At 41.4% G+C, this 27,556-nt stretch overlaps 1 protein-coding gene across 8 annotated transcripts in view; it reads left to right on the top strand.

Moving 5' to 3' along the window:
* Positions 1-27,556, top strand: part of LOC124412335 (protein split ends) — a 94,121-nt gene that overhangs the window by 45,346 nt on the left and 21,219 nt on the right. For 6 of the 8 annotated variants that reach the window (XM_046892134.1, XM_046892178.1, XM_046892153.1 and 3 more), the window contains exon 2: positions 19,606-19,890. In XM_046892134.1, coding sequence (XP_046748090.1) covers positions 19,606-19,890 — 285 coding nt within the window. Of the gene's footprint in view, positions 1-16,503; positions 16,644-19,446; positions 19,474-19,605; positions 19,891-27,556 lie in introns of those variants that run through there. The other 2 variants (XM_046892214.1, XM_046892187.1) reach the window with 2 other exon arrangements.

Genomic DNA, 27,556 nt, shown 5'->3' with positions numbered 1-27,556 from the left:
TCTTTCCTTCTCTTTTTACTTTTGTTCGTTGTTGTTAATTTTCTATCTTCCTCCTAAGGCTTCCCTCTTTTAATTCGACGCTGCCCTCTTTTTGCTACCAAAGAACTGCTGCTGCTGCTGCTGTTGCTGCTGTACTGTTACGTCACACAGCCCACGTCACTACTACTCCCTGCTATACTTATTTATACCTACCGGGCTTGCTTATGGACGGAACCATACGTATGTCCATATAAGATTCAGGCAAGGCTCGAGTTCAAATGCCTAATAATCTATACACCAGCAACAGAGGGGCGAAGGGAATTCGGACATGCGTTGGTAGGCTGTTTAGTTGTGTTATTTTATGTACCTTCTCTCTCGTCTGACAAGATATCAGATTCGAGAAGTCTACAGGTGAGATCCGCATATAGGTTACAAGCAAGGAAATAAAAGGTATCGTACGCTCGAAATGTGCGGCATCGTCTAGACGTCGTAAATTGATAAATTGATCGAACCTGAGTCTTTCTTGTCCAGTCTTTCTTATTTTTCTTCTCTCGTTTTTACCCATGTATCTATCAACAAAGCTGAAACAGATGAGCTGAACTTTTTATTTATATTATATAAACTAAAAAAGAAAAAAAAAAAAAGAAAAATTTATACACCTCGATTGTTGGTAGAAATTTTTTTGTCCAAAGGATTTGTCGCACTTTTTTACTACCAAGGATCGATTACAGTTATCGAATAATGTATAGTAAAAATATACTTCGCGCAGTGATGATGGTATTTTCAATTCATTTTGCTTGTCTACGCGCTCGTCTGCCTGTATCCATCATGTCGGTCTTAACGAAGGTGTGCAAAAACTCTCATCCTCTGCAGGCTTCTGCGATATTATAGTCAGCTAAGTGAAGTATCGTTCCTCTTTGCGTTCTTCGGTGGCTGGTAAATGCATCCCTTGTGTAAATTGACTTTATCGGTACGTGAATTCTGTACGTGTATAACGAACTTTACGCCGAACTTTACGGCGGGAAAGTGCACTGTACACAGCGATGAGCAATCGACCTCAGAGTGTGTTGTTATGGGTATAGAACGATGGGAGGAAGGAAAAGGCGAGACTTGCTTGAAAGCCAGAAGACAACCTGATGGCATTTCACTTCACCTAGAAGCCGAGCCTCGCGATGGAGGTTTGGTATGCAGATTTATTATATATACCGACGACATTCATTGTAGATTGTACATGTATGTCATGTTGAAACGAAATAGACTCTGAACCGAAGTCTATGGGCTGCGTGGACATCCAAAATTGGAATCTAGGTCCAGTGCGTACGGGATATTATGTAATAGCTTTTTCTTGTGGTAATAAAATTTTTCTCGTCATGAAAATGTTGAGAATACAGATGTTGAATCGCGAGATTTTGTTTCCAGTGAGAAATTGACGTCGACTTGTTATTCGAGTTATTACTAAGTATTTGGAATAACCAACAGGCGGAATTTAATTCAACGGTTAGTCTGCTCTTTTTCGAAGCTGCATAGGTACGTTCGTATATAAGAGAACTAAAGAAACTTGGTTTTTTTCCATCGTCGTTCCTGCTCCTGCTGTTGCTGTTGCTCGTGATATGACAATGATTATATCGTATCGCCGAGCTGTAAGGACGAGTAAAATAAAAACTCGATGATAAAGTGTAACGAAAGTAGACGAGATGATGCCGTGTCATGTTACAAAAAACAGCTCCGTAACTGCAGCCGCACGGAAAGGTTGTTTTCTTGGAAATTTAATCGATTAACTCACTAGTGGCCAAACGCTCTCGTTTTCTTTTCGAAATTTTTTTTTGTTTTCGTTTTTACCTCGATCTTCCACACCAGAGCGTAACAATTTCTATATCCCGGTATCCTGTAAATCGGTCGGGATCAGAATTCGTTTACTCTGTACGTGAGTGAATATCTTGTTCATTTGCAATTACAGCCATGTATAATTATTGAGGAATAGATCAAAACTATAATTGCAATCCTTATAGGTAGAACGGTGAAGGTCTTTCATGCAGGCAATCTTATTTTTGTTAATGCGATCACATCAGCATGGTGAAATTACCAATATAAATATGTAACGAATGTTGTATAAGGAGTCTATGTTGGTATACGGATATTACAATAATGATAATAATAATGACAATAATAATAATACTCTTCCTCGTGCACGTCGATAGTCCTGCAGGAGAGAGACTATCGTGCTCTCGAAAGGCTGATGCGATCGAATAAGAGTTGCGAAGGCGATCCGGTTACACCGTTACGTGCTGCAACACGGTCTAATCTCCTCTGCCGACTTCGTTGGCTCGTGATCAAGTGTAATGAAAGCAGGAGAAAAAAGGAGAAAGAAATAAAATGAAAAGAAAAGAAAAGAAAGAAAAAGGAAAACAACAACAACAACAACAATAATAATAAGAAGGATACTGTTTTGCCGCACGTGCTGCATGCAGGGTGCATGGGAGTTAGTTGCATTCGAAGCCTGCAGCGGCAATGAACGATAATATGTATAATAACGAGGAAAAATATAATCGCATTGTTATCCGACAGAATTTTCTCTACGAGTTTAATAAATACACATGTGCGATGATGGTTGGCAATTCCAATCAACTCTAGTGCATACGGTGTATACAGAGCGGTACAAATAAACAAGCACAGCTTGTAAATATGATTGCAATTATATTATACATATATATATATATGTATATTATAACCGAACTAAATTTCGAACTTGTTATGTAACCGCAGGCTTGTAGCGTACGTTACGCAACGTTTTCCACGTTGGTTAAAATGACTAAATATCGCAATGCGTCGTCGTTGCAGCAGGAGCAGCAGCAGCAGCAGGTCTCTCGAGGGCCTCGATTCGGGTTCTAATAACTTCGCTCTGATCAACGACAGATGAAAGAGTGTGTACTCTACACATACACACATTGCATGCAATACGCGGCCTTATATAGCCTGCAACGCGTCAGCGTTAATCGAATTCAATTCAAATATTTCAACCACATACTGCGGACGTGGATACGCTATCATGCAACTGCAGCAATTCGCACCCCAGTGTTAGTATCGACTTTGTGATTATATATATGTAACGTATAATTGCATATTTGCTTCGTTCGTCGCACGTAGAATGAAGTCAAATAATGAAACGATCTCGCGTTTATATAAAGAGAAGCGAAACGCCGAGGTCAGGAATATTCTTCCTCTCTTCGTTGCAGCACTCCATTGCAATTTACGCTTTATGTATACATACACTTGTTGTGTTGTTATACGTACTTCGGTTTAGGTACATTCACGACGACGGTGCATGTCTTGTAGATACAATCATCGGCGCTTCGAAGAACCTACGGTGTATAGAAAATTGTGCAAGTGACGGTGTTACGTACTGTATTTGTCATTATTCGCTGCTGCTGCTTCTGCTGCGGCTGCGGTTGCCATTTCGTTATTAAACAACCTGGAGATAGATTTTTCGTATTTGCAGACTGACCTTTATACATTATATGGTATATGAAACGACTACCTATCTATCCAGATATACCTACGTAGTTTTGCGCGCTCCGCTGGTGTCTCAAATCTATAATCTATATTGTAGCAAGTCATGTGACGAGGCGATTGTGGAAAGAGAATTATTCTCAAGTCCTTGATTGCGGTGACTCGGTGAATTTGTCGAAGCGAACTTTATGCGATTGTTATACTTATATAGCTCACGACAGCCCATCGCGACGACTATTGAAGAATCGATATTCACGCTCCTATTATCATTATTCTTATATATACACATATATAAACGGATTCGAATTCGTGTCGCGATGTTTGTGGGCGGGTTTTTTAATACTTATTATGTATACACCTGGGTAAACGCACTGCAGATATGTAGGTAAAGTATGCGCTTAGCACCGGCGCAGAAGACGATTTACGTTGTAAAACGTACTTGCGGCACACGGAACTGAAAATATTTGCCTTCAGGCTCGTTTACATGGAGTATGCGAGGAGAGTGTGTTTGTTTTTATTTGCTTATCGCCAACACAATCTGACTGAATTTTTTTTTCTCTTCTTTTTTTTCAATTCTTTCTTCTTCTCTTCTCTTTTTTCTTTTATGGTCTGAATGTTGATAAGCTCTGCAGGCATTAGGCAGATCGATTACATTGACGCCGCAAAATCATTATCGTAGAACTATAGTATTTCATTCAGGTAAATCACAATGCTACTTTGTTTTTGTTTCTTTTCTTATATTCTTTGAATCTATTTATGCAAGAATACCTTCTTCATCGTCATTATTTAAATATTTAAACAAGCAAGGCTGTAGACACGTACGTTTATGAAATCTGTCTGCAGTAACAATTACGCATATGCAAACGGAATTATATTTGAATTTTACAATTTTCATTCCGTTATTATTTGCTCATTTCCACTGTAATATTACACCATTTCAGAGGTTGCCTCAACTTGTCATTTGTTGTTTTCATTAGCAGTCAAGGTATTTAACAACTTATTTTCTGTCTTAGGTTACTATAGATGTAGGATATTGTTTTTTTTCTGCTTTTTCACTTTCGAAACCCAAACTGACGATAAATCGAATCAGTGATATATGGTGTGTAAAATATTGGGCAAAAACGCGTTAATCATTTATTCAGAATCACTTTGGAAAGTGAGTATGTCAAATAGGTACAATATAATATAAAACATCATCGACAGGTCGTATGACAATGTCAAACAATAAACACACGAACCGGGTTTCGACGAATGAAATTGGTGATTATTCCATTTGCACAAGCAGACGTAACTGCCTTAATTAAAGAGCCAATCATACGCCTTCGCTATCCATTAAGGCATCGTCATTGTACAGTTACTGCTTGTACTGTTGCATCGCAGTGCCGTCGCCTGACTGTCTCCTCGGTCTTACAATCTTCAATTCTTTCAAGTGTCAAAAATTTGTAATCAACAACTCTATATCTGCGCATTTTTACTCTTCACTTATCACGTGCGTGAAAAGATATTCTTTTCTGGCAAAGTAGAAAGAAAAAGAAAAAAATTCAAGTCACAAATAATCGTTAATATGAATCGCACAATTGAAAATATATTTTGTTTACCCAGCTTCCTCAGCTGCGTGGAAAACTTCGTTGTAAGGTTTTAATTATCGCAGGCTTTCTTTTTGAAATATTTTATTTGTCTGTGTATGATTATTATTCCAAGTTTCCAAGTTTTAACGCCGTTATCATACTCGTTCGATTTGTCGTTGTCGTTGTATGAACAACAATGATTCGTTGGCAAACCTAAAAGCAATTCGCAATGTATACCCGTGTAACGTATATTATACATACTCGTAGACCGTTAATGAAGTAGCCAATAACGATTTTTCCACTTATTCCAACGACAAAGCATGCTACTATACTACCAATTTATGTATACCCAATGTACTGTTACACCTATTCTATTGTGAAGTAACACGCTCGTTTCAATTTATTTTTAATTAGCTTTTAAATATAACGGCTGCCGAATCATGTCTATCGTCTGATACATTTAACTATTTTAAATCACGGTTATACCTTTGTATCCGTGGATTTTTTAAACGAATTGTTAAAACAAAATTATTTATCTTGTTGTCGCGTTTAAAATATGACGTAAATTGTGTATCAAGCCAACTTCCGGCTTTATCTATTCAGCATCATGTACGTACACTATGTACACAGTATAGTAGTACGTAGAGACACAATAGACGAGCTTGTTTTACAACAGTTTTGTATTCGCGAGAGCGGAAACTAGGTGCATGGCATTTTATTCGAATCATCCGTCGATTGTTTTGACAAACCTGCGACAGAAATGACGTCGTGCAGTGAAGAGAATAAATTAATCAACGAACAAGTAGATGGCAACACAAATGAAGTACAAACTTTGAAAGGTAAATCAAATAAAGAAAGTGCAGAGAAATAGATTAAAATAACAGTTTATTTATCTCCATAACAATGCACGTTAGACAAGGTATACCAGATCGCAGAACATTACAAAGAACTTGCTCCACGACGAAGGACAAATAGGGATAGTAATTGTAACACAGCAAGAGGGAAGTAAACGAAATAATGTTTTTCTTATCATGTAGATGTGATGATTATAAATCGCCATTTCAAGTACGCGCACATTCGTACATCGCATAAAACACATTTTCTGTGAATTTTAATGAAGTGGAAGTGGAAAAGTCAGATGCGTTATATGGATGTATATAATACATAACATTATATATATATATATATATATATATATATATATATATGGAATACTATGTTAAAGTAACCGGTGACCTGCCCACATGTTTCTTCGCCCTCTCTGGCACGGTGTTAAAGTCGGAACAGTTTGTGTTACTTTTGATGCCTAATTTTATTTACGTTAACACCGTTGCCAAGTTGTCTTCGTCGTCGTCGTCGTCGTCGTCGTCGTCGTCAGTTTCGGAAGGTGATGGAGGGGGGTGGCGAGCTTGTATAAAAACCAATTCGTTCCGCGGCCTCCACACAAAGGCAAACGCCAGTTTTAACCTTGGCCTTCGAATGTCAGCTGAACGACGTGTGACGTTTACGGCAAAGATTGGTGTATACACTATACATATGTATAATATATCATTCGGTATAATGCTAACCCAATAATAATACCCTGTATTTATAAAGGACAAATCTGAAATTATTTAACCGCTACCGCAACGACAAAAAAACATTATTTTTTCTTTTTTTCTTTCGTTACACTTCGGGACAATGGATTTTTTTTTCATCCACGAGCTGTATGTGTTCGCTGTATGTGTTTGTTTTTAATAGTTGTTTGGCCGCGACAAATTTCAAGACAGTATGGAATGTCTTCAAGGATTTGTCACTGCAAAAAAATGGTTTTTTTTCTTCTTCTTTTTCTAGTAAGGAGCAATTCTCTTAGTCAACTTGAAAATACAGTGCGTATTTCGTCATTTGCCATTTCGAGCTACTTATTAAATATTGAAGAAGTGTGAAATTACTGACGCCTACGTAGGTTCTTGTATCAGGTATACCTGTGACCTTGACTTATGGCAAAACCAGACAATGAATATCGATATTGCGTGTATTGTAGTGCCCCCCCCCCCCCCCTCCCTGTTATTGGGATAATAATTAATAATCATTCCGCTGTACGCTATTATTGCAACTCGGGAGGTGTGCGGAAATACTTGTTACGTATGCAACGTATACGCACTTCGGTTATCCGCATTGATAACATCATTGTATATGAGTATGTGTAAATACACATTCACTATAAATTCATACACACGCTACGACGAGGTCATGCGAAATACCTGAGCCACAACTGCGACGCGATACGATCTATCGTGTGATAAAATTTATTATAAAAATTGTATAGTAAAATGAATACAAATTCAACTTTAAACTAAATTTATACGCGTTACGAAGAAATAATTAAAGTCAGTCCGCATCTTATGTGGATACTCTGCGTATGGTGAATAGCACCGAAGATACGTGAGGTAAGTCAATGTACGTTGCAGTCGGGAGAAAGTCCCGGTGATACTAGAGTTCCATGTGCTAGGGTATCGGGTGTCTGTCTATATATATGTATATTTATATATATATTTATACAAACTCCAAGAAATGCGTCTGCGCATGACTGAGTATAGGTATGTATATACATATATATACATATATATATATGCATCAACAGTGGCATTCCTTGAAATTTTTCTCCGCCTTCTTATTCCCCGCAGTATGCATGAAACGACGTCATGTACGTTTCTATAAAAGTTATACTACGTCCCCTACACTAAACTCGTAGTCACTAAACCGTATAAAATCGATCGAACCACCCAGTTCGATAATGATAATAACAACGAACTGACACTTACGTGGTAGTATATATGTATACCATATAGGAATCAATGTATACGTTGTATGCAGGTTTGGGTTTGTGTGTAGATAGATGTATGATGCTGCAACAACAAAACGTGGCGACGTCGATAAATCCGCCTCCTCGGCTGCACGTGGTGGTCGGCGTGTACCTGTGCAGAGATTAAAATCTCGCGCGATATCTTCGATTTATCGACGATGCACAATACCAATACACACATATGTTAGCACGTTATGTATATGACGATGCATTCATACTCGGCGAAAGCTACGGAAACGAACAAATTTCTGGGCTGCCAAGTCAGCTCGCGTTTCGTTCAATCTTGTGGAAAGATAGGAGTATATACACGCGTTAAACTCATTCCTCTTTCACGGAATTGTGCTCGTGGTGTATTGGCAAGTTTTGGAATTGGAATTTGATTTGAAAAATGGAAGAAGCGATGCTCTTTTGAGTTGATTAAACTTAACATTAAATGTCTAATTATCTATTTGCTGTTAGGTTCTTGGATCATTCGTTTCGTGCAATGTTGTTCTTTCCAGATCGACTGCGTGTAGGTATTACGAAAGAGGATCGACCGAATAGTGACTGCTGCCAACCTTGAACATTGCACTTTTTCAACCGCACACGTGTTAACCATTACGATTCGCGATGTATTTCGAATCGCTCGAAGCGTGACAAGCTCCGGGAGTTTATATCCTGTGTAAGTACAGTTCGGAGGTGGTTGTAGGAGGAGAAACGGCAGCCTTGTTATATCGCGTACATTGTATGTACATACACCGGTATTATAGTATACGTGTAGTAACGCGGTGGGTGGTGCGCTGTCCGAGAGTCGTGTGGCGTCTGTTTGGTAACGTTGCTCTATTTTCTCCCTCGCAGTAGCGGGGGGGATGTTTTTTTGAGTATTTTTGGTCGCCGCGCGTTTGCGTTTCAGACAGGTTCCGTTGCTCCAGGCATCGGTGTCGATGTTGCCGAGAGACCGCTGCAGCAGACGCACGTTGCCTCGAGTTTCTCTTCTGGCGGTGCCGCCCGACCGACGAAGCTGATGCTGCACCGGCTCCGCAACGCCAACGTCCTTTGTCGCTATTTTTAGGGTAAGAAACAGACGAGACAGACCCCGCGAGTTATGGACGCCGAGGGTCGAGTGGCAAACGTCTCTCGCGATGCCAGGTTATTCAAATTCTATCTCCGGACAATTACTGTCGTTACGTTTAATCTCTCCCGGATTTCGAAACCACCGCGTTTTTGGGTACAGGGTTTCGCGTTAGAGCAGGAACATATTCATTATCCATAATTGAAACGGTGTAAGTGGATTAGACAGTGCCAGAGCGAATATTTTGAACAGTGGGATTTCAAAACCTGGTGGAAACGATAGAGTTCACGTAGTCACTGATCTAACTACCTGAAGTCGAAGTACCTGGATGTCATTTTATACGATGAAACGTGTTACACGGATAGGGGATACATAGTAATAATAATAATAATAATAATGATCGCATCAGGGAATAATTTAGCGGAGGTGAATTTGCGGGAACTGGTCTCGTGATGGTGATGGTAGTGGTTAGTAGTACAGTAGTATTACACCAGTGTACCTGGATGGTCGGGGAAGGCTGGGGAAATACACCGAGGAACGATGCGAATTAACATTTTATCAAGGTTACAGGCTCGTTGCGTTACGCATCGAGTATATAACGGTTACGAATACTAGGTATATACCTATAGATACGTACGATCGCCTTATCGGCTACACCTCGAGAGTCAGACCACCATATACGTGCGAATTTCCCCACGCAGGCACGCGCTAAGCTGTTTTGCTTCGCGCCATTTTTCTTTTTTTTTTTTTTTTGCACGCACGTGTGAAAATATTATATATATATATGTGTGTGTGTGTGTTTAATTAATTGGTACATAATAATAGTGGCAATAATAATCAGAATAATAATAGAAAACTGGATTTGTCATTGCAATTGTAATGTAACTGCGTATATATGGTGGTCACGTTTGCGGTGTGTAATTCGCAGTAAGTTTCGTGTGTGTGTGCGTGCCTGCGCTGTACAATAAGGAAATAACTGCCGGAGGATGACTTCCGTCATTGTACGTCGTTATCCATGTGCGTCAACGGCGACCTTCTCTCGTATGTAAGTATAGTATATAGACGGCGATTAATTGTAGAACTGAATAAAAAAAGTATGAAAAAAAATCAACGATACCAACAAACGGGATCGAATTGCTTTACGAAATTTAGCATGGTCTTCGAGTTTGCAAGGTGTTTCCTCAGTTGCCACGTCGAGATTTCTCCAGACGTTAGGCAAGCACGTTTACGATGTCATATGAGGAGAAGTCTCGCGGTTCTCGCCAAATGCGAAATACATATTCTATTATATGTATTATATATATACATATACATATACATATATCTATACCGCGGGCAAACTTTGCGGTACAAACAAAAGAATCGAATTTCTGCATTCTAATTTAAAACCATTCCTATATCCTGCGAAAGCTTCGAACCGCTCACCGAATAACTTTTATAGGTAGAGAAGTACACACTTTAGAAGGAGAGCTTCTCTTGCATAACGATGAAACCCAACGATGACGGTATTCTTTTTCAATGTGAGTTTGAGTTTATTGTGCGCGCGCTGCTTTGTGTTACGTGCGCATTGAAGAGTCTCCGGAGAGGGTATAGAAAAATTCATCTATAGCGCTTACGTGTGAACATTCTGTTCTCGAGATTCTGATGGTGGTATTTGCTGGCGCAATGGACAACTTGTGTGTGTGCGTGCGTGTGTGTATTATACGGCGTGTAGGTAAAGCGCGAGAGCGCGGGGCTTCTTCTTCTCTCTTTGGAAAGCAGAATGCGTTCCTGTTTTCTTCTCCGTCCCTCCCTCCTACCCCCCCTTTATTTTTCATACAACACAAGTGAAGTATGCGCACATTCGTGTCCCGATTGCACTGAATTGTCGAACCGTGCCAGGGACGATACGGAAAATAAAAAGAGTCAAAATATAAACATTCTGATCGAATATTTTTCGCATTCAAACCCCGCTAGTGTGAACCGAGAGAGATATATGCTAGTTGCACTCGCGGAATACAATGGCAAGCTTTCTCTGCCACGCCATGCCATGCCATGTCATGCAGGCTCAGCTCACTGTCTTGAACAGGAAGAAATCGGACCTCCGCGCGCGTTTACGAGGTCAATAAATTATATCCCTGGCATTTTGCGAGTCGTATAATGAGATTGTTGTGTTCAGGTATACGCGAGCCTAGGCGGCTATGTATCTGCACGGATAAATGATAAATTGCATTTAGGATATACGCGTCGGCAGGTACGAGGGTTGTAATAAAACGAATGCTTACCCGCGTATGGACAAAATGTTCTACAGTATACCGTGTACGCTTCGATAGAAGAGAAATTATTATTATTATCATCACCATCATCATCATACGGACGAAGGCGTAACGAGGTTTCTTCCCCTCCGCTTTTCGCTGGAATACGTTATGCTCTTCGAAGGGGGAATTTTCTTTCCTACCTTAGTCGTTCGACGTGCGCGGTTCAGGGGGAGACAAATTATTTCTATATTATCACTGTTTGTTTGTTTGTTTGTTTGGTTGGTTATTTGTTTGCTCACTGGATCGCGTGTTGTTTGAGAAAATGGGGCGATACGAGGACGGGTGGTCACAGGGGCGAGGGAGGGCGGCTGGTTACCCTCGACCTCGTGCCTTCGACGCACGCCTATAAATTTCTCTCTAATAAACGGTCCTGGTTATGGCGACAAATTACGCACCCAGCTATGACCCTTACTCCTATACCCGAGCTGTCCCGTTCCTGTGGTTCAAGGTTACCCACTTATAGACGAGCAAAGCTACTTGCGTGACATTTCGATTGGCCCATATGTGGTAACTAACTATGTGTTCATTTCTTGTCGCACGATCGCAAAATCTGTGTATACCTATTGCGAAAGAGTTTACATGTATCCAGTAAAAGTTTTATACACGCGAAAACAGTATAATTGTTTAACTCGGGGTAAATAACGGACTTGAAAAAACATTTAATGCAATAACATTCGACAATCTCGTGATTAACGGGTTGTTACATCGCGCGGAGTCACGACATGCAAAATTGCTCTGTCAGAGGAGAGTAACAAAACGAAGAAAAAAAAACAGAACTTTATTTAATCGGTAAATTTAGGTGCAGTTTTGTGCTCGTGTGAGATCGTCGCTTACCGCTTCTATTAGCGCCTCTGCGTTAGTCAATGCTTTTCGTGTGTGTTTACACACACACATACGTTGTGTGTACAGAAAACCGTAGTTAAAAGCAAGAGAAAAACGAATGGCTTGGAACTCGGATAACTGGCAACACCTCGGGGCCAACAACGCGCGCTTTTGCTAATATTATAATTCGTTTGTATCTGTACGCGACGGAAGGAATGTGGTAGCAGCCGGAGGGAATAGCAGCATTAATACACACAACAGAGACAGGTAGGAAGGTAGGAAGGTAGGAAGGTAGGGTATTGCTGCAACGGTATCGAAAGGGGCCCCGAGAGAGTCGAACACTGTAACCATGTTTTACGAGGTGCCAACGCCACGGCGGGCATAACGCGGTTCTGCAAAGCCCGAAAAAGCGAAGAAAACGAGGTGGACGCAGGAACGAACGAACGAGCGAACGAACGCGGGCGTCGTCGCAGGTGTATCGCGACGTTGCCAAATCTACTCCGCTGCTGCATGCCATAGAACCAACGAACCAACCAATGAACCAACCAACCAACCAACCAACCAACCAACCAACCAACTAACCAACGCTGTGGTGTTTGGCGACGAGTAACGTCGTGCTTCAATAGTGCCGCAGAAAATTACTCGGCAAAAGCGAGAACGTGTCGTCACGCTGCGGAGGCACGTTGTTGAAAACTGCTGAACTCGACTAGGCAAAAAGAAGGCTTATTTCGGAGGCTGAGTTTTAAGAGATGATATATTTTTCTTCTTCTCTCGGAATTGAGAGAATAATAATCGTCCGTGATGTGCAACAAAAACTTACGAGATGCACGCTACGCCACGTCACTCGCAGCACAGCTGACACCGCCGCTCCCTTCGGCCGCGCTCGATCTCTTTCTCTCTCTCTCTCTTTTCAGTTTTTCTTCCCCCTCCCCGGCCCTCGGCGCGTCTTCTTTCTTCTTCTCTTTCGTCACGGGCCGCCCGCTCTGATCGTTCAATTGTTGCCAGTGGATGCATACATGCATGTACACACATATACAAAGAATACAATAGCGACGAAGAGTCGCATGGCGGCGGGTCGTCTTCGTCGACGTCTTATGTTTTTTCCTCCGCCTTGGTGGGTTTTTGCGTTCGCTTCGCACGTCGTCCTCGTCCTCGTCGTCGTCGTCGTCTTTCTACCACCGATGCGTTGGGGGAAAAGAAAAGAACAGCAGCAGCAGCAGCATCGGCATCAGCGGTGGAGGCGATAGTGCGGCAACACCAGGAGGGGGAGACATAGAGAGAGAGTGTGTGTGTGAGAGAGAGTGAGAGAAGTTTAGAGAGGGGATCTGAGGCACGGAACAGGAGGAACGATATTCGGCGGGGGAAGGGGACGAGGAGTGGAGCTGAGTCATAGCAGCGTTGCCATGTCGTCTCCGTCGCAGTTCCGTACCTCTGGCCATTTCAACGCTGCCACGAGATATCCCAGGAGCTCGCTGGTTCTCTCTTGGTCGCTCTCGCTCTCTCTCTCTCTCTAGTTGTATTTTGTTTGTTTCCTTTTCCCCCCTCTTCTTCCTCTTTTATCACGCGCTCGGATAGCAACTTTGATCCCCCCGTACCGATAGCGCGTTGTTTTCACCGCTAGTATGATGCGATACGTGCGTCACGTCCTCGTTTTTCCCAGACGGTTATTTTAGACACTCAAAATTTACACTCTGGCGTATGCGTAGTCGACTATTCGATAAAACCGTATGGTTATGTTATGGTTATTCATACACGGAGTATCGTATGTTTGCGTTAATTTCGTATTCCTCGACGCGGTTTTCTTAGATATGTATAGGTGGTGTACTGCGATTTTGACGGTTGGTTGCCTCGGTATCGTTGCGATTCCGACGCGCCCCGCTAACCTTCAAGAAAGAAGAAGAATAACAAGGAAGAAGAAAAAAAAAGTTTTCTTTCAAAAGCCTCCGTGGCGGCGGTGATGCCATATTTAGCCTAGCTTTACTTTCGGCCTCAGGTCTATATGTGTATATATATATATATATATATATATACATTCTTTATGATGCAGAAATCGATGATGCGCCTTCGCGGCACGTCAACCCGTCGAAAGTCTCCGGATGCCGCCTCTGACGGGTTCTCCAGGTTCAGTTCCCACCTCCTCCATTCTCGCCGAATCGTCGTCAACTATCGGATGCCGACTTATTGATTTCCTCTTCACCTTTCCGCTTCGTATGTACGTCGAAGGTACACACACACCCTCCCCTCTCACCCTTGTGACGGGGGGTAATTGTGTTCACCAAACGAAGATCAGACGAACGAGCACCAAATGTGCGCAATTACGTATCGTCGTTATTTTTTTGCAAGCCATTTGTCCAAGGCGGATAGAAATCGAAGCGATAACATTTTTCGCATCAGTCGCAGCTTAACGCAATCGATCGACTCGACATCGTCGGGTCACATGGCTTCCTTCGCGGATAATGTCAAAATACGTTGCGTAACCTCGCAACCTTATCGATATAATAATCATCATCGGTTATAATTGTTGTGCTGTTGTTATTCTGCGTGTGTATAGAACGAGACATAATTACAGGGGTATGCATTTTACCCTGTGTATGTATGCGTGTTTGTATGCATGGATGTGTGTATGTACGTACGAACGATGGACTTTGGACCGAAGGCACTTTTTGGCTTACAGACGAACGAGTAATAAGTCGGTGCATATTGTAGCGTGGCGATAAATCTGCAACCATTTCACACTCACACGACTCACTGTCGTAGAATATTGTCAAATTTTTTTCGTCTTTAACGGAGCTCTGTGTTTTGCCTGTGCGTAGAAATCGTCTCTTTCTTTATCTACGTCTCTCCTCTCGCGGTGTAAGTATCATATATGTATGTATGTAACCATCGACAAATTTTCATAAATTTATTCATTATCCAGTAGTTTCGACTGTTCGGAAGCAACGGTTTAATAATTCCTATTCCGTAACTTTGCCACAACGTGACCGCATTCTGGGCTGAGCTTCGAAACGGAACGGTTTATACGCGACGCGGAGAAACAGCAGTGGTGGACGACCGGAGTACCATGTTCGTTCATGTCGTTCGTTTCGTGGCTGCGAATCGTTGCGTTGTTTATATCGCAGCCCATCGAATGCATATTCCCGAGGTGGGAAAGTTACAGAATAACCAGCCTGACCTACAGACTCTCCAATTTTCCGTACTTTATTATAAAACGGCGACGGGAACACACCACGCTCTCAAATGTCTCTTGATCAAACTTTTCGCCAGGCAAAGTACTATCCTCCTCCACTAATACGCGCCATTGCGCCGTCGGAGCAGCCAGGGAGCGAGTCTTCCTCCGGTCTAAGATTCCTCGGCGGAATTGCATGAGTGGGGGACAAGTAGAACCTGGCCGAGCCAAGGCTTGCCGGGGTGGAGTGGAGTGGAGTGAAGTGAAGTGAAGTGGTGTGGTGTGTAGTGGCGTGGCGTGGCTCGTAGGCTCGCTCGCCAGCCCCGCCATCGTGGCGTTTATACCTCGCCTCCACCTCCACCTCACCCTCCTCCCCGCCGCCCCTCCTCCTCGTCATTCCATCTCCACGGAACTCCGTAGAGGCCGTAGTCCGTGGAAGTTGGATGGGGATGCGTATACCGTGCGCGGTGCGCCGCACCGTTGAGGAGAGGCCCCGGGGATAGCTTGTGTGCGTCGGACTTCGTTCGTTCGTGTTCCTGACTCTTCCCGCCTGCCTGCCTGCCTGCTTGCCTGCTTGCTTGCTCGCTTGCCGCGCTTGCGTGCGTCGTGAGAAGAAAGGGGCTCCGGCGGCCGCACGGAAACTCGCTTGCCTGCTTGTCTGACTGGCTCGCCAGCTTTAGCCACGGTTCTTCGGAGCGATGACGATCACGATGCGACGTGGACTTGGTCGACGCACGTATTTATTCCCTTGTAGGTATTATGTACGTGGTCCCGGTATCACCGTGTCATCCTCGCACACACTTACACACCGATACAGAGAGAGATATAGAGAGAGAGCGAGGGAGAGAGAGTGAGAGAGAAAAAACTCTGTTCACTGTTCATCGTTCGTTCGTTCGTTCGTTCGTTCGTTCGATGACGAAGCAACGGCGTTATATTTCTCTCCCTGGCATTAAAACCCCCGTGTTCTCGTTATAATGTTTGTCGTCGAAGACGGAGAACCGTTCGTCGATCGTAAGGGTGTGCGCCGATACGAAGGGTATTTTATGTACTCTTTTTACTCCGCGTTAAATTCGTTCGTACGTACGAAACTGACGGAAAGGAGGCCTTGACTTTTCGTCGGGACACACTCAACACAACGTATATTGTATGGACCGATGGACAATCGCGTTGCAGTTTATCCCTTATCCTTGGAACATGAATAAAAAAGGAAAAACCAAAAAAAACTAAATCAAACCAACGAACGAACACACTGGCGTGCAGAGGGATGATCTATCTCTCCCAGCGAAGCCCCGAAAACAAGGAGGGCAAAAAGAACGGCGACGCTGACGCTGACGGTGACTGTGACTCCGAAGCTTCGAGAGAAGAGCCCCACCCATCTTGTTTCCAGCGAACCAGCCGCCATTTCCGTGTGTGTAATCCAATAAATAATTATGTAACCATGGGCAGGCACACTAAAGCATCCGAATATCGTGTTGCTGTGTATAATCCTTAAAATCTTCATTGATGATAATTTTATATATATAATCCAAATGCTTTTCGTAAAAAGGCGTGCAAGGAATTTTTTTTATATTTGTTTGAAATAACAAACTCCTATAACGTCGATCGTAGGTTTTTCTTTGTGCTTTCGGTCTCTCTTACTAAAACCCAGGCCGATAAACTTTCTACTTATAACTCTACGTCGATAAATTTGTACGAATTTTCTTACTATTCTCATCTCGATATAAACGATAGTTATACGATGAGTCGGGCTACAACAGTACGGTTTTCTGTAATATTAGCGAAATGATAAGGGATCTAGAAAACGTGAATATAATACTGCGCAGATTTGGTCGCAAGTATTTTTGTCTCAGAAATATAAGAAAACGGAAACACTCGATGCTCTGTTGTTGTTCTTGTCCTTGTTCTTGTTCTTGTTCTTGTTCTTGTATAAAATTGAAATTGAGATTTTTATTCTGACGACGTGATGTACAGATGGATATGTTAAATGATAATTCCAAGCAGAGAGCGAAACGAGAGGACGTGCGACTCCCGCGACTAGGCACGAGCTACTCCCCGGACGAAGCGAACGCTGCCCGGGACGCCGCGCCTGCGCGACTCTCCTCCACCTCCACCTCCACCTCCACCTTCACCTCCTCAACCTCCTCAACACTCCTCCCAGGAACGACGCTCGTCGTCGAGCTGCGTCGGCATCCCCACTCCGCGGTTCTCTTCTGTGTTTATCCGTATTTCATTCCCACTCCGAGTACCTACTCCGGTCGGCCGGGCCGTCATGGCCTCTCTCTCGACAAAAACATCCGAGAATTTTTATCTTTATGGATCCAAACGGAGATGGAAAACTTTTGACCCCGGCGCTGCCTTTGATAGCTAGCTATTCTCGGTCTTATTCTCGTTCGATAATTAACCGAGATTCTATTTGAATCGTTTCTTTATTATTTCTTTTTCACATCTTTTTTTTCTTTCATCTTTCTTCATCTTCTGTTGAGCTAAGGCGAGTCTAGGTACGCGTCCACCTTCACCTTTTACTCGGTTTTTTTCTACATCTTTTTCTCTTTCTTCTTATACCCGTCATTTGAATCTAACTTTTATACGACGAGATGCCCGGCGTTCTTACATACGTTTCCATACCACGGAGATAAGCAGAGTGTGTACGAGATGTGCGCAATCTCCTCTTTTCGCTCTACGACATCCACGAGTTTTATCGTTCTGTTTTTCGCATTCATTTGTTACGCTGAGCCCCGGTGTTATTTCGAAGTTGTCGCTCATTTCAAGGCACTTCCTGTTGTATCTGTTACACGACCCTTTCACCGATGGAGGAACATCGTCCTTGCTAGGACGTGGCGTATTCGGAAATTACTTTTATGTGTAGCGATAAGGCTTGCCCAGACGTATACGACTGGCAAGAATTATTAACGAGCAACTCGATCTTTGGGGGGACACAAAAAAAATTCACATTAAACAGACAGAAACCTGGCACGGACTGCGACTAACGCGAAATGAACTTTGCTGTTATACTCTCCAGGAAGCTGGCTTAAAGTCAAGGCCAGCAGCATCGTTTAACTGATATATGGCGTTGAGATACTTTTTCCAAGGCATATTCTTGTGCCTCTGTAATGTTTGTTTATACCCAAGTAATCCATAATTGCTTGTACAATATCGTTTCGCCATGTCTACGTATGTGTATATTCGGCTATTGATGTACATGCAATTAGGTACTATGCAAAAACTTTATGGACACAGTTGCGGTATCGCGTTGTCAATAAGATGATTTTGGCGACCCTCTATCTCTCACCCTGCTTCTCAATTACGAATAGATGTTCATTTTTGCTCGCAATCCAAGCGCACTGGCGAATATATATTTTTTTTTTTAGCATGTTACAAATTCGCTTTGCAAATGTATCTTTGTATTACTGTTATACGCGCGGAAAATAACTGTGCACCGTGCTTATTTCGTTATACGTAATATGTAGCGGTATTCCGAAACAGAAGATTATCCGATTCGATACAACCGATTCTGAATGGTGTTGGGTAACCACGTTGACGTATGTATAACAGTTCCCGATCAATGATGGATGCACCACGATTTTTAACCCCGCTCTTTCCGTTCCTCTTTCTCGTTGGATATACGCTGGATTGTATATATTTATAGAAATATATACAGGCGAGTAACGGAGTTGTAACCGCGATTTACGCGTGCTCGTTTTGCGAGTGTGCGCTTTCAACTATACACCTGGAACCTCGTACCCGCAACTACGAAACGTCCTATACGTGACCGCAGGTGATGTCAGCGTTTAGACATTTTGAAATATTTATATCCAAGCACCAGTTCTTTGCAGCGTTCCCTCTCCATCTAATCTCCCCACCCCCACCCCCACCCTTAGCCCACATGGGCATCAATCACCTGTTCCCCGGGTCGCCTCGCGCCTCTCCTTAGCGAAACGGGAAGGCAGTACAACACCTAGTCACCGATTGTCACGTTCATTCGCGTTGTGCATGTCTCTCATGCAGCAGTCATATTTACACATATACGGTGCATGTGGGTGAAAGCAGTAGGCTTATCGGCGCAGGCGCGCGAGACGTTAGGCATTGCCGTGTATACATATATGCAGAACACTCGTCGCGTGTGACACCACACCACGTTTACAAAGGCTATTTATCCGCTCTTCGAAATGCGTGGAACGAGACGGTAGTCAGTAACGCTGAGTTTCGGAGCAGCCTCGTGTATTTATATTGAGAACATTGTAAGGTCGAGATTTGATTTAGGATTTTTATAGCTTTAAAATTTCACGACATTAAACCGGAACATTTATATCTACACCTAATCTATGTATTATATAGATTTTTACTTATCGGTGGTTGTTATCTCGTTTCAGGTATGGACGCGTACAAAGCGTCAAGCTGCTGCCACGGGGAGAAGAATGCCCCGTCGATGGGAGCTCCGGCGGTGAGGGGAGCGAGGGCGGGGGCGTCGGTGTCGGCGGCGTCGGCGTCGGGAGCGTCGGGTCGACGGGCACCGGGGGTGCCTCAGCGACGGTCGCGTTCATGGACATTAAATCCGCTGCGAAGGCTCACGCCACCGAACACACCCTGGACGAAAGAGCCCTCACAACACAGTACTACGAGCCACAGCATCTTCAACATAGGTTTCCTCCCCACGGGTACGTTGCGATCTTTTATGCTTCTTATTGTCGTCAGTTGAACCATCTACCCCCCCGTTCCATCTTATCCTATATATATTATCGATTTATATCATTCAAGTCAGCGTGCGTGAGTGCAAAATGCATGCTCGATCTGTCGCATTTCGTCTTATATTGTATGTATACATTGGTATATATGCATTTATTCCGCAGGCAACGTTGACTGTGTAACGCGTAACGCTAATGTGCTTTATATCGTGAGGTCAGACCACCGATCGTCGCAGTTGACAAAACATTCGTAAGAAGTTTGAAAATGAGAGAAAGGAAAAAAGAAGAAACGAATAATGTCGCGGAAATAAACGCTATGTGTTAAAAAACTCTTTTTTTCCTCCCCAGTGTCGGTTTGGAGAAGTTGCCTAACTCCGATATTATATTAACATCTTCTTTTAATTATCATATAAATTTGAATAGTTATACTTTATGCGAATGTGTCGAGAGAATACAGCGACGCCGGATCGGATGCTGTGACGATGCCTAAAATTCCTGACTCGCTTAACAAGGTTGAATAGATATTTTGTAGTAATTTTGTTATACCGGTATCAGCGGACCAGTCTCGCGAAAAATTGCCAAAGCGTGACTTCCCACAGTTTATTATCCTTGATTCGCGATTCTTTTACAGAGGTATTAACTTTTACTTATGTATTAGAAATACTGGCTTTGAAAGAAGGAATAAATTTAAACACCGCGTGTTTCTACCGATGAGGAAAAAAATGTCTGTCTTAGTCCACAAGTTAGGTAGGTACGTCAGCGTTTAACAAAACATTAATTCCTGTAGAAATTTTTTTTTTTTTCCAACGAGTTTGAAAATTAAACTGATAGTATATTTTTTACTCGTTTTTGGTAATATCTGAATGGTGATTATCGCGTTTGCATAATGAAAACCTGTGACAATGACTCGCGGAAAGAGTCTTTCTCCGATTTGTAAGCCTGAATCCGATTCGTCGTCGAGTTTTGCGCATCGCCTCGATTGTATCAGGTATATATGCATATAAATATTCATAGCACAAAACATGTCTGGAATGAAATTTAAAACGGTTGCAATTGATTAAGTGGACGATCTTCGCAGATTGAGTCGTCGGTATTGTTCAGAACGTATAGTATATAATTTTATTTCTCTTATTTCACACACGACTCGTCTGAAACCATTATTCATTATATTGTAATTTATCTTTTGTTTTTCAATACTCCGCAGTCCCTCGTTCGCCTTATATTCTTGTTCACTGCTAATCGTAAGCGGGAAGCTAACCGGAGAGTAAAAAATACTTTATATCTCTTACGGAGATTCGGTAAACGTGACTTTCGTGTCCTGTTTGAACGTATACCTCGTCAGAGGATTCTTAGTGGAGCACGCCTATGATTTCACTCCGAAGTTTCATTATTGGATATACGTGCAACCGATAAGGCGTCACATGTATAACAAGGATTAGCATAGAGGAGGTATATTTTATAGATCCTAGACGAAGGCGAGGCGGAACGAGCTGCCCGTTGGTTAGTCGTATAAATGAATAATGCCCGCAATGTCCCTGGATTACGTTTCATTCACTCGCTAGACTATCTGCATCTCTGAGGCTGATCTGAACGGTATTTGGACAGACGCCCATTCGTCTGTCTCCTCTTCCTCCTCCTACTACTCTTCTCTGGAGTCGTTTTAATGCTACTCTGTTAAATAATAAGGAATCACCGCGACTTGCCGAGGTCGCGACCTTCGCGGTCTCGTCAATCGTTCCTCTGCCGGTAGATAGATTCGAAGGATTTGTGAGTAGTTCGTATGTAACGCGACCCTATTAGAATACGATTTGAAAACTCTTTATTCCGCAAACAAGCAACGCAACGCGCGAGTTGTTGAGGTAGGCTTATTATATAAGTCGGAAAATTTGTGTAAACTCTAAAAGGTAAAAACCTGGAACGTTGGGTGTTCGACACTTAATTGTAAAACTTACAACAGCTGAAGTACGATCTGCGTATTTTTTTCGCAATAAATTACGATTTTCTTTCTTATATCTTTACACCAATGTACAGCAGGATAACCAGGATGCCATTTTGAGGATGCTGGTCAAGTGTGTATGATAATAATAAATAATAAATGTTAAACAGTGATAAAGTGACGTTATAATCTACAGTGATCTTGAAGAAGTTAAACAAAGTTCAGTGATATGTGAATGTATTGGTGGTACTCAATCTATGCACAAAATTTCCTACAATTTATACCGAAGGATTTGTCGGTAGAGGAAACCAAAAAAATAACCCCCTCCTCTCCCCCGGTATTGGATGCAGTGTTGGAATACAGTGGATCGGATTATTGTGCGGCCTACGACGGTTTTTTTAAATAATATTATTTAATATATATACCACTGTGAGATGGACGGTATATATTTTTAAACGAACGCTTTCGGATATTTTCTCTATGGAGTATTCAGGTAACAGGCAAGTATCGGAGGTGAGTATTTACGCTTATTCCCGCGTACGCAGATCGTACAAATTTTTCTTTTTCTTTTTTTGTTTTCAATTTATAATCACTAGGTACTCTGTAAAGCGGACGAAATGCGACAGATCGTTGAATCGACCTCCATTATCCATATCTGAGTTTTGTAAGTGTTAAGCTGGCTTTTTGACAAATTTTGATAAATCTTATTATAGATTTAGACATAATTTGTTAGCAAATGACGTGAAATGGTTGGCATGTGGGTAAAATTGTTGCGAATTATGAAATTTCAGCAACTAAAAAATTTATACAGCAATTTACAAGAATATAAATACATTTAGAGAAGTTCCACTGAAATATTAGATATCTTTTTTTTACGATATATGTATATACGTCGATAAAATTCACCTTGAAGCCGAAATATTCGTTGAAAGGCTGAACATTTTTTGGAAGAAGAATAACTGTAAGTTTCAGTTGGTCTGGTTTTACTCCTCATGGAAAACGGTAAAAGTATATGTTGTTCATTCGAATTAGGAAGGAAAACGGTTCGTTCCGTCAGTGAGACGCAAATGAAATCCTCGCACGCTAATATATTTCGAAGGAGTGAGAAAGCATCACGCGATTCGCGAGTATATTGCTTATTGATTTCGAGCGAGTTAGTTTTTAAAATGCTTCCTGAGATCTTTCTCTGATAGAAGAAAAGTCGCTTGAAAAAAAAGGAGAGGGGAAAAAAAAAAAAGAAAAAACCATCGAAGTATTTTCATCTTGTATAAAATATTCACGGAAGTTTTCTTACGACTCTGGAATAAGAATAGAGAATAAAGCGACGTTGAAAGTTGTCGAGTTTTAACCAAGATGAAAAAAGACCAGCGCCTAACGAACACCGTTTCCATCAAGAGGAAAGAATTCACCGCAATACTGATAATAAAGTGGAATTCCCATCAACCACTAGATTGTAGGCAACGGGTATACATAGATACATATTATACATGTGCCTACGTACGGTCAGCAGCATGAAACTACTTGAAAGTCGATAAAAGTCGACGTGGAATCACCACTGTGAAAGCTTCTTATTCATTTTATATCTTATAGCGCGCACGAATCTGACCCGACCTTGATATTCGGACGATTGTTGACCTTTGTGCCGCTAAATTGGTTCAGCAATTTCAAACCGATTTCGTACAATGTGCATTGGTATTTCCGATTTCTCATACACAGCTAAACATAAATCTAATTATTACGTAATATCTTTGCAGAGGGATGGTCCCGATATGGCCTTGCCCTCCTGTGCAGTTGTTCGACGGTCTTTCTATCCTCTCTTTGCACATCGCGCATGTGTGGACGAATCTTGTGAGAAGTAGGTGTATTATTGAAGTAGGGGAAGGAGGTAGATACGCGATGGTTAGCTTAAAAAGTCTTCTTGTTCCGTCGCGTGAGCTTATCCTGACATAGGCACATATGTGTATACATGTATACATGTATAATAAAATGAGATACGCTATCGATGTGCTGCTGCTGCCGTCGTCGCCTTCGTCGTCGTCGGCTTCGTCGTCGTCGTCGACGTGACCCACGCTTACATAGATATTGGTGCTGCTGCGTAACACGGTGCCACGTGTTCACGTATGGAAACCGAGTGTACAAAGTGCTACGTGGCCGTCGGCGTCTCGATTGTTTTTTGTTGTTGCATCATATTCGGGTTGTTATTGGTCTTCTTCGTATCCCTGAAAGAATATGCATATATATATATGTATTTATTTTTTCTTTACTTTTTCTTGTTTTCCAACTCTCCTTTCAATTTTTCTTGAATTTTTTTTTTTTTTATTTTGTCCGCTCTAACACGCACACTTTTATTATATTATTTACTCGTGTTATATATATATATATAAATATACCTATATATACCACGTACAAGCTATAGGCCAATCTCTCTTCAACACGATAAATAATAATTGCGAAAATAAGGCCTTCGAGCTGGTGCTGATTCCGGCTGTTAAGTTTCGTGCAATTTGTCACGCATAGATACAACGTTTTCTTCATACGCACGCTGTCGAAAGCATCAACCGTGCCTCGACACAAAGCGAAGATACGTGTACTACCTCCTATGCCTATTTGCGCGCGCGTACGAGCTTCGTGCTCGATTTTTTTTTCCCTTATACCCTTCATTTTCCGTAATATACAGAAAGTCTGCGATGTTGGGATGTAACCACATTATACGGATAAAATTGAAAGGTCGAATAAGAGGAAAAAAATATTTACCTACTTGTTAGACTTGTTTGACTTGTTTTACTAACCTGTAACTGTGCACATTGCACGCGAAATTGATTGTAACGATACGTTCTCGGAATTGAATTACACAGACATTTATGCGTGTATATGCATATGTGTATGAATAACACAGGCTGCCACGTATCGCTTTCAGGGTATGATAACAATTACACGTACATGTTCGTGGCGAAAACAATGGATTATAATTGAAATTCCACTCGCGCCTTCCGGCGATAATAATATAATTGCACGTAGTCGGTCGATTTGATATATTTTTTATGTATATCTATATATATATATCTATATATATGTATATTCGCGGGGCGATGAAGCTACCTACCTACGTGGCGATCGACGAGGGGAATGATCGAGTCTTCGTCAGCACCGCATTCGATACATGCGTGTTTATGTATTTATATATTTAATGTAACGCATGAAATCAGCTGCCGATCGTGGCGGGAGTTTCTACTTGATGGCGAATATCCATTTGACGTTGCTGCTTTTAGCGCGATTTTAATACCTGACATAGACGTCGAACGACGTCGAAGACGTTGACCACCTGCATCGACTCACTCACTCGATTCGCCATCGGCAGGCGCGTGTCTCGTTTTGCAAACGATTACGAGCAGCGCCGATTGTCATAGGCATACCCTACTTATACTTATAAGCTGAACGTTGCCTTGGCGCGTTTCCACTCACCTTGGCACCCAGTTAAAGACTTCGTTATGCACTTTTGCCCGCCTGCAATTGCTCGTTCCGTTTGCATAAATTAGACGAAATGAAAAATATCTTCTTTCTCCAGTGTACAAGTGAGTCGCAAGCGTATCACGCACGTGGGTATAATAAACAGTCGTGACTAACGACGTAATTGGCGGAAAAAGAAATAAAAAAAAATTGATGAGACGATATTTTATACCTTATACGTCTCGTCGTTTTATACACTATTACGGGCAACGTATGAATTACTAATCGACTAACGTGAAATTTCTACCTATAATCAACAGATGTACATTACGTAATAAGTAATTAGTCCTCGATAGTGCTTCACAGAAAATTAATGTTTGAATATTGGTCTCAAGTTTGACGTGTGCAGGGAATTTTATTTTATATGAATTTCTAGACAACACTTGACGGAGATTTTCAATTTTAACTAAGTTAAATTTCGCAAAAAGTTTTCGCAAATTTATTTATTGTTTTAAACACTTTTGAATCAGCCTTTTATTTATCAATTACCTTACGCCATTCTTTTATACACAGGCTCTTGCAGGGAGGAGTACATAAAATGATCGATTAGTCTTATAAATAAAGGTTGAAACTGTCCAGCCGACCTTAATTATGACGAGTGATAATAATGGAAACGCTGGTACCGCTTCAGTGCGTTATACGCATCTGGATTTGACATCGAGTCAGGATATTGCCAATCTCGCAGTAGAATAATATAGAATAGCTACGGTTGGTTATTTTCAGCACCGGACGACGATTCGAACATGCTCGGCAAACAAACTTCTCAACATCGTGACGCAATTGTTGTCTCCTCTTTTTGTTACGAATTCGCCCTTGGATTTATATCGTATGTGTCAAGTATTTTTAGTGTTAGATTGAAGTTATCAAAGTATAACTTTGACAAAGTTATCGTATTATAATTAGTTAGACGATTTAAACGATTCGCTCTACTACCTTCGGCAACATAATATTAGTATTATTTAATTACTATTAACGAGTGGAATCTATAAGTATTCTATGTAATCTCAATCATGTTATTTCGAAATTTACTTACGTGTTTTTCCCTCAATTATTATATTACTTTGAATTGAGTCAATCAAGTTTAATAACCCAAATTATTTGTACGTAATTATTCGAGGGGCGAAAATTATTCTAGAAAGATTCACACGCAATCTGAAAATTTGTTTAGCGTATAGGATTTTCGACTGTTTTTTTTTTTTTTTTTTTTTTATCTCTAGATGCTTAAAAGAGGCTGGTTATTATTCAAATTCTCTTTGTTTGGTTTGCGAGTCATGAAATTTCATCACTTTGCTATTCTAAATTTCGTTTACCACTCGAAAAATTTTATTTGCCAACAGCCAGTTGATGGGCACAACCGTACGGGTAAAAATGTACTTGTGATATACGTGGGCATAGAACATTCCTGAAAAGACGCGTGCAAGTTACGATCTACCGCAGATGCGAGGAGAAACTTTGTGGATTTGAATTTTTAACCAATGTGTTTGATAATACATTCCAGTCTGGGATTTGCCAGAATCGTAAAACACTATTCAAACACATGAATCTATCGATTTTATGTCTAGGAGAACAAATAGCTGTCCATAAATTATCGTTCGTTCATTTGTATGAAATATATTATTCAACTCATGCCGAATGCCATTATAATATAACTCTACGATATATGTATTATTATTCAAACGCAGAAAGCGTAAAATTTAATATCCTACAAAAATTGTTATACATACATGTCGTTATACTCGGTATGCTTGTACTATTTGTAACTATACAAATATTCAGACTTCCATCTGGAATTTTTTTTTTTTTTTTTTCTGTCGTGGGTAGAAGAAGATTTCATTTATTTCGATTTGACGTAAGAAATGATGCGCTTACAAAGTTGCGTGACAATGTGCAAGGGGTTTTGTCTCAGGCCTGTATTTTATTGACCCTTATCTTTCTGTAGGAAACACGCAAACAAAATACTTGATTGTACATTATTAATCATTCGTGAATTTTTATTCATGACTGTGGTTATTTTGTTGTGTTAATCTTTGTACAGGTACAACATAAACGTAGATACAGATACCGAGTTATTTTAGGTACATACATTTTTTTTCGCTGCCTGTATAAAGATTGACGAATTACGTTAAAAATTGTGTACGTATAATCGGCGGTCGAAAAAATAACGTACGTAGCTACGTATGTATGTATGTTGCCACT

Source organism: Diprion similis, chromosome 2, assembly GCF_021155765.1.
Source record: "Diprion similis isolate iyDipSimi1 chromosome 2, iyDipSimi1.1, whole genome shotgun sequence".
In the NCBI taxonomy this organism is placed as follows: domain Eukaryota; kingdom Metazoa; phylum Arthropoda; class Insecta; order Hymenoptera; family Diprionidae; genus Diprion; species Diprion similis.
The sequence above is the reverse complement of the archived record's forward strand: the minus strand, read 5'-3'. Positions and strand labels throughout refer to the sequence as shown.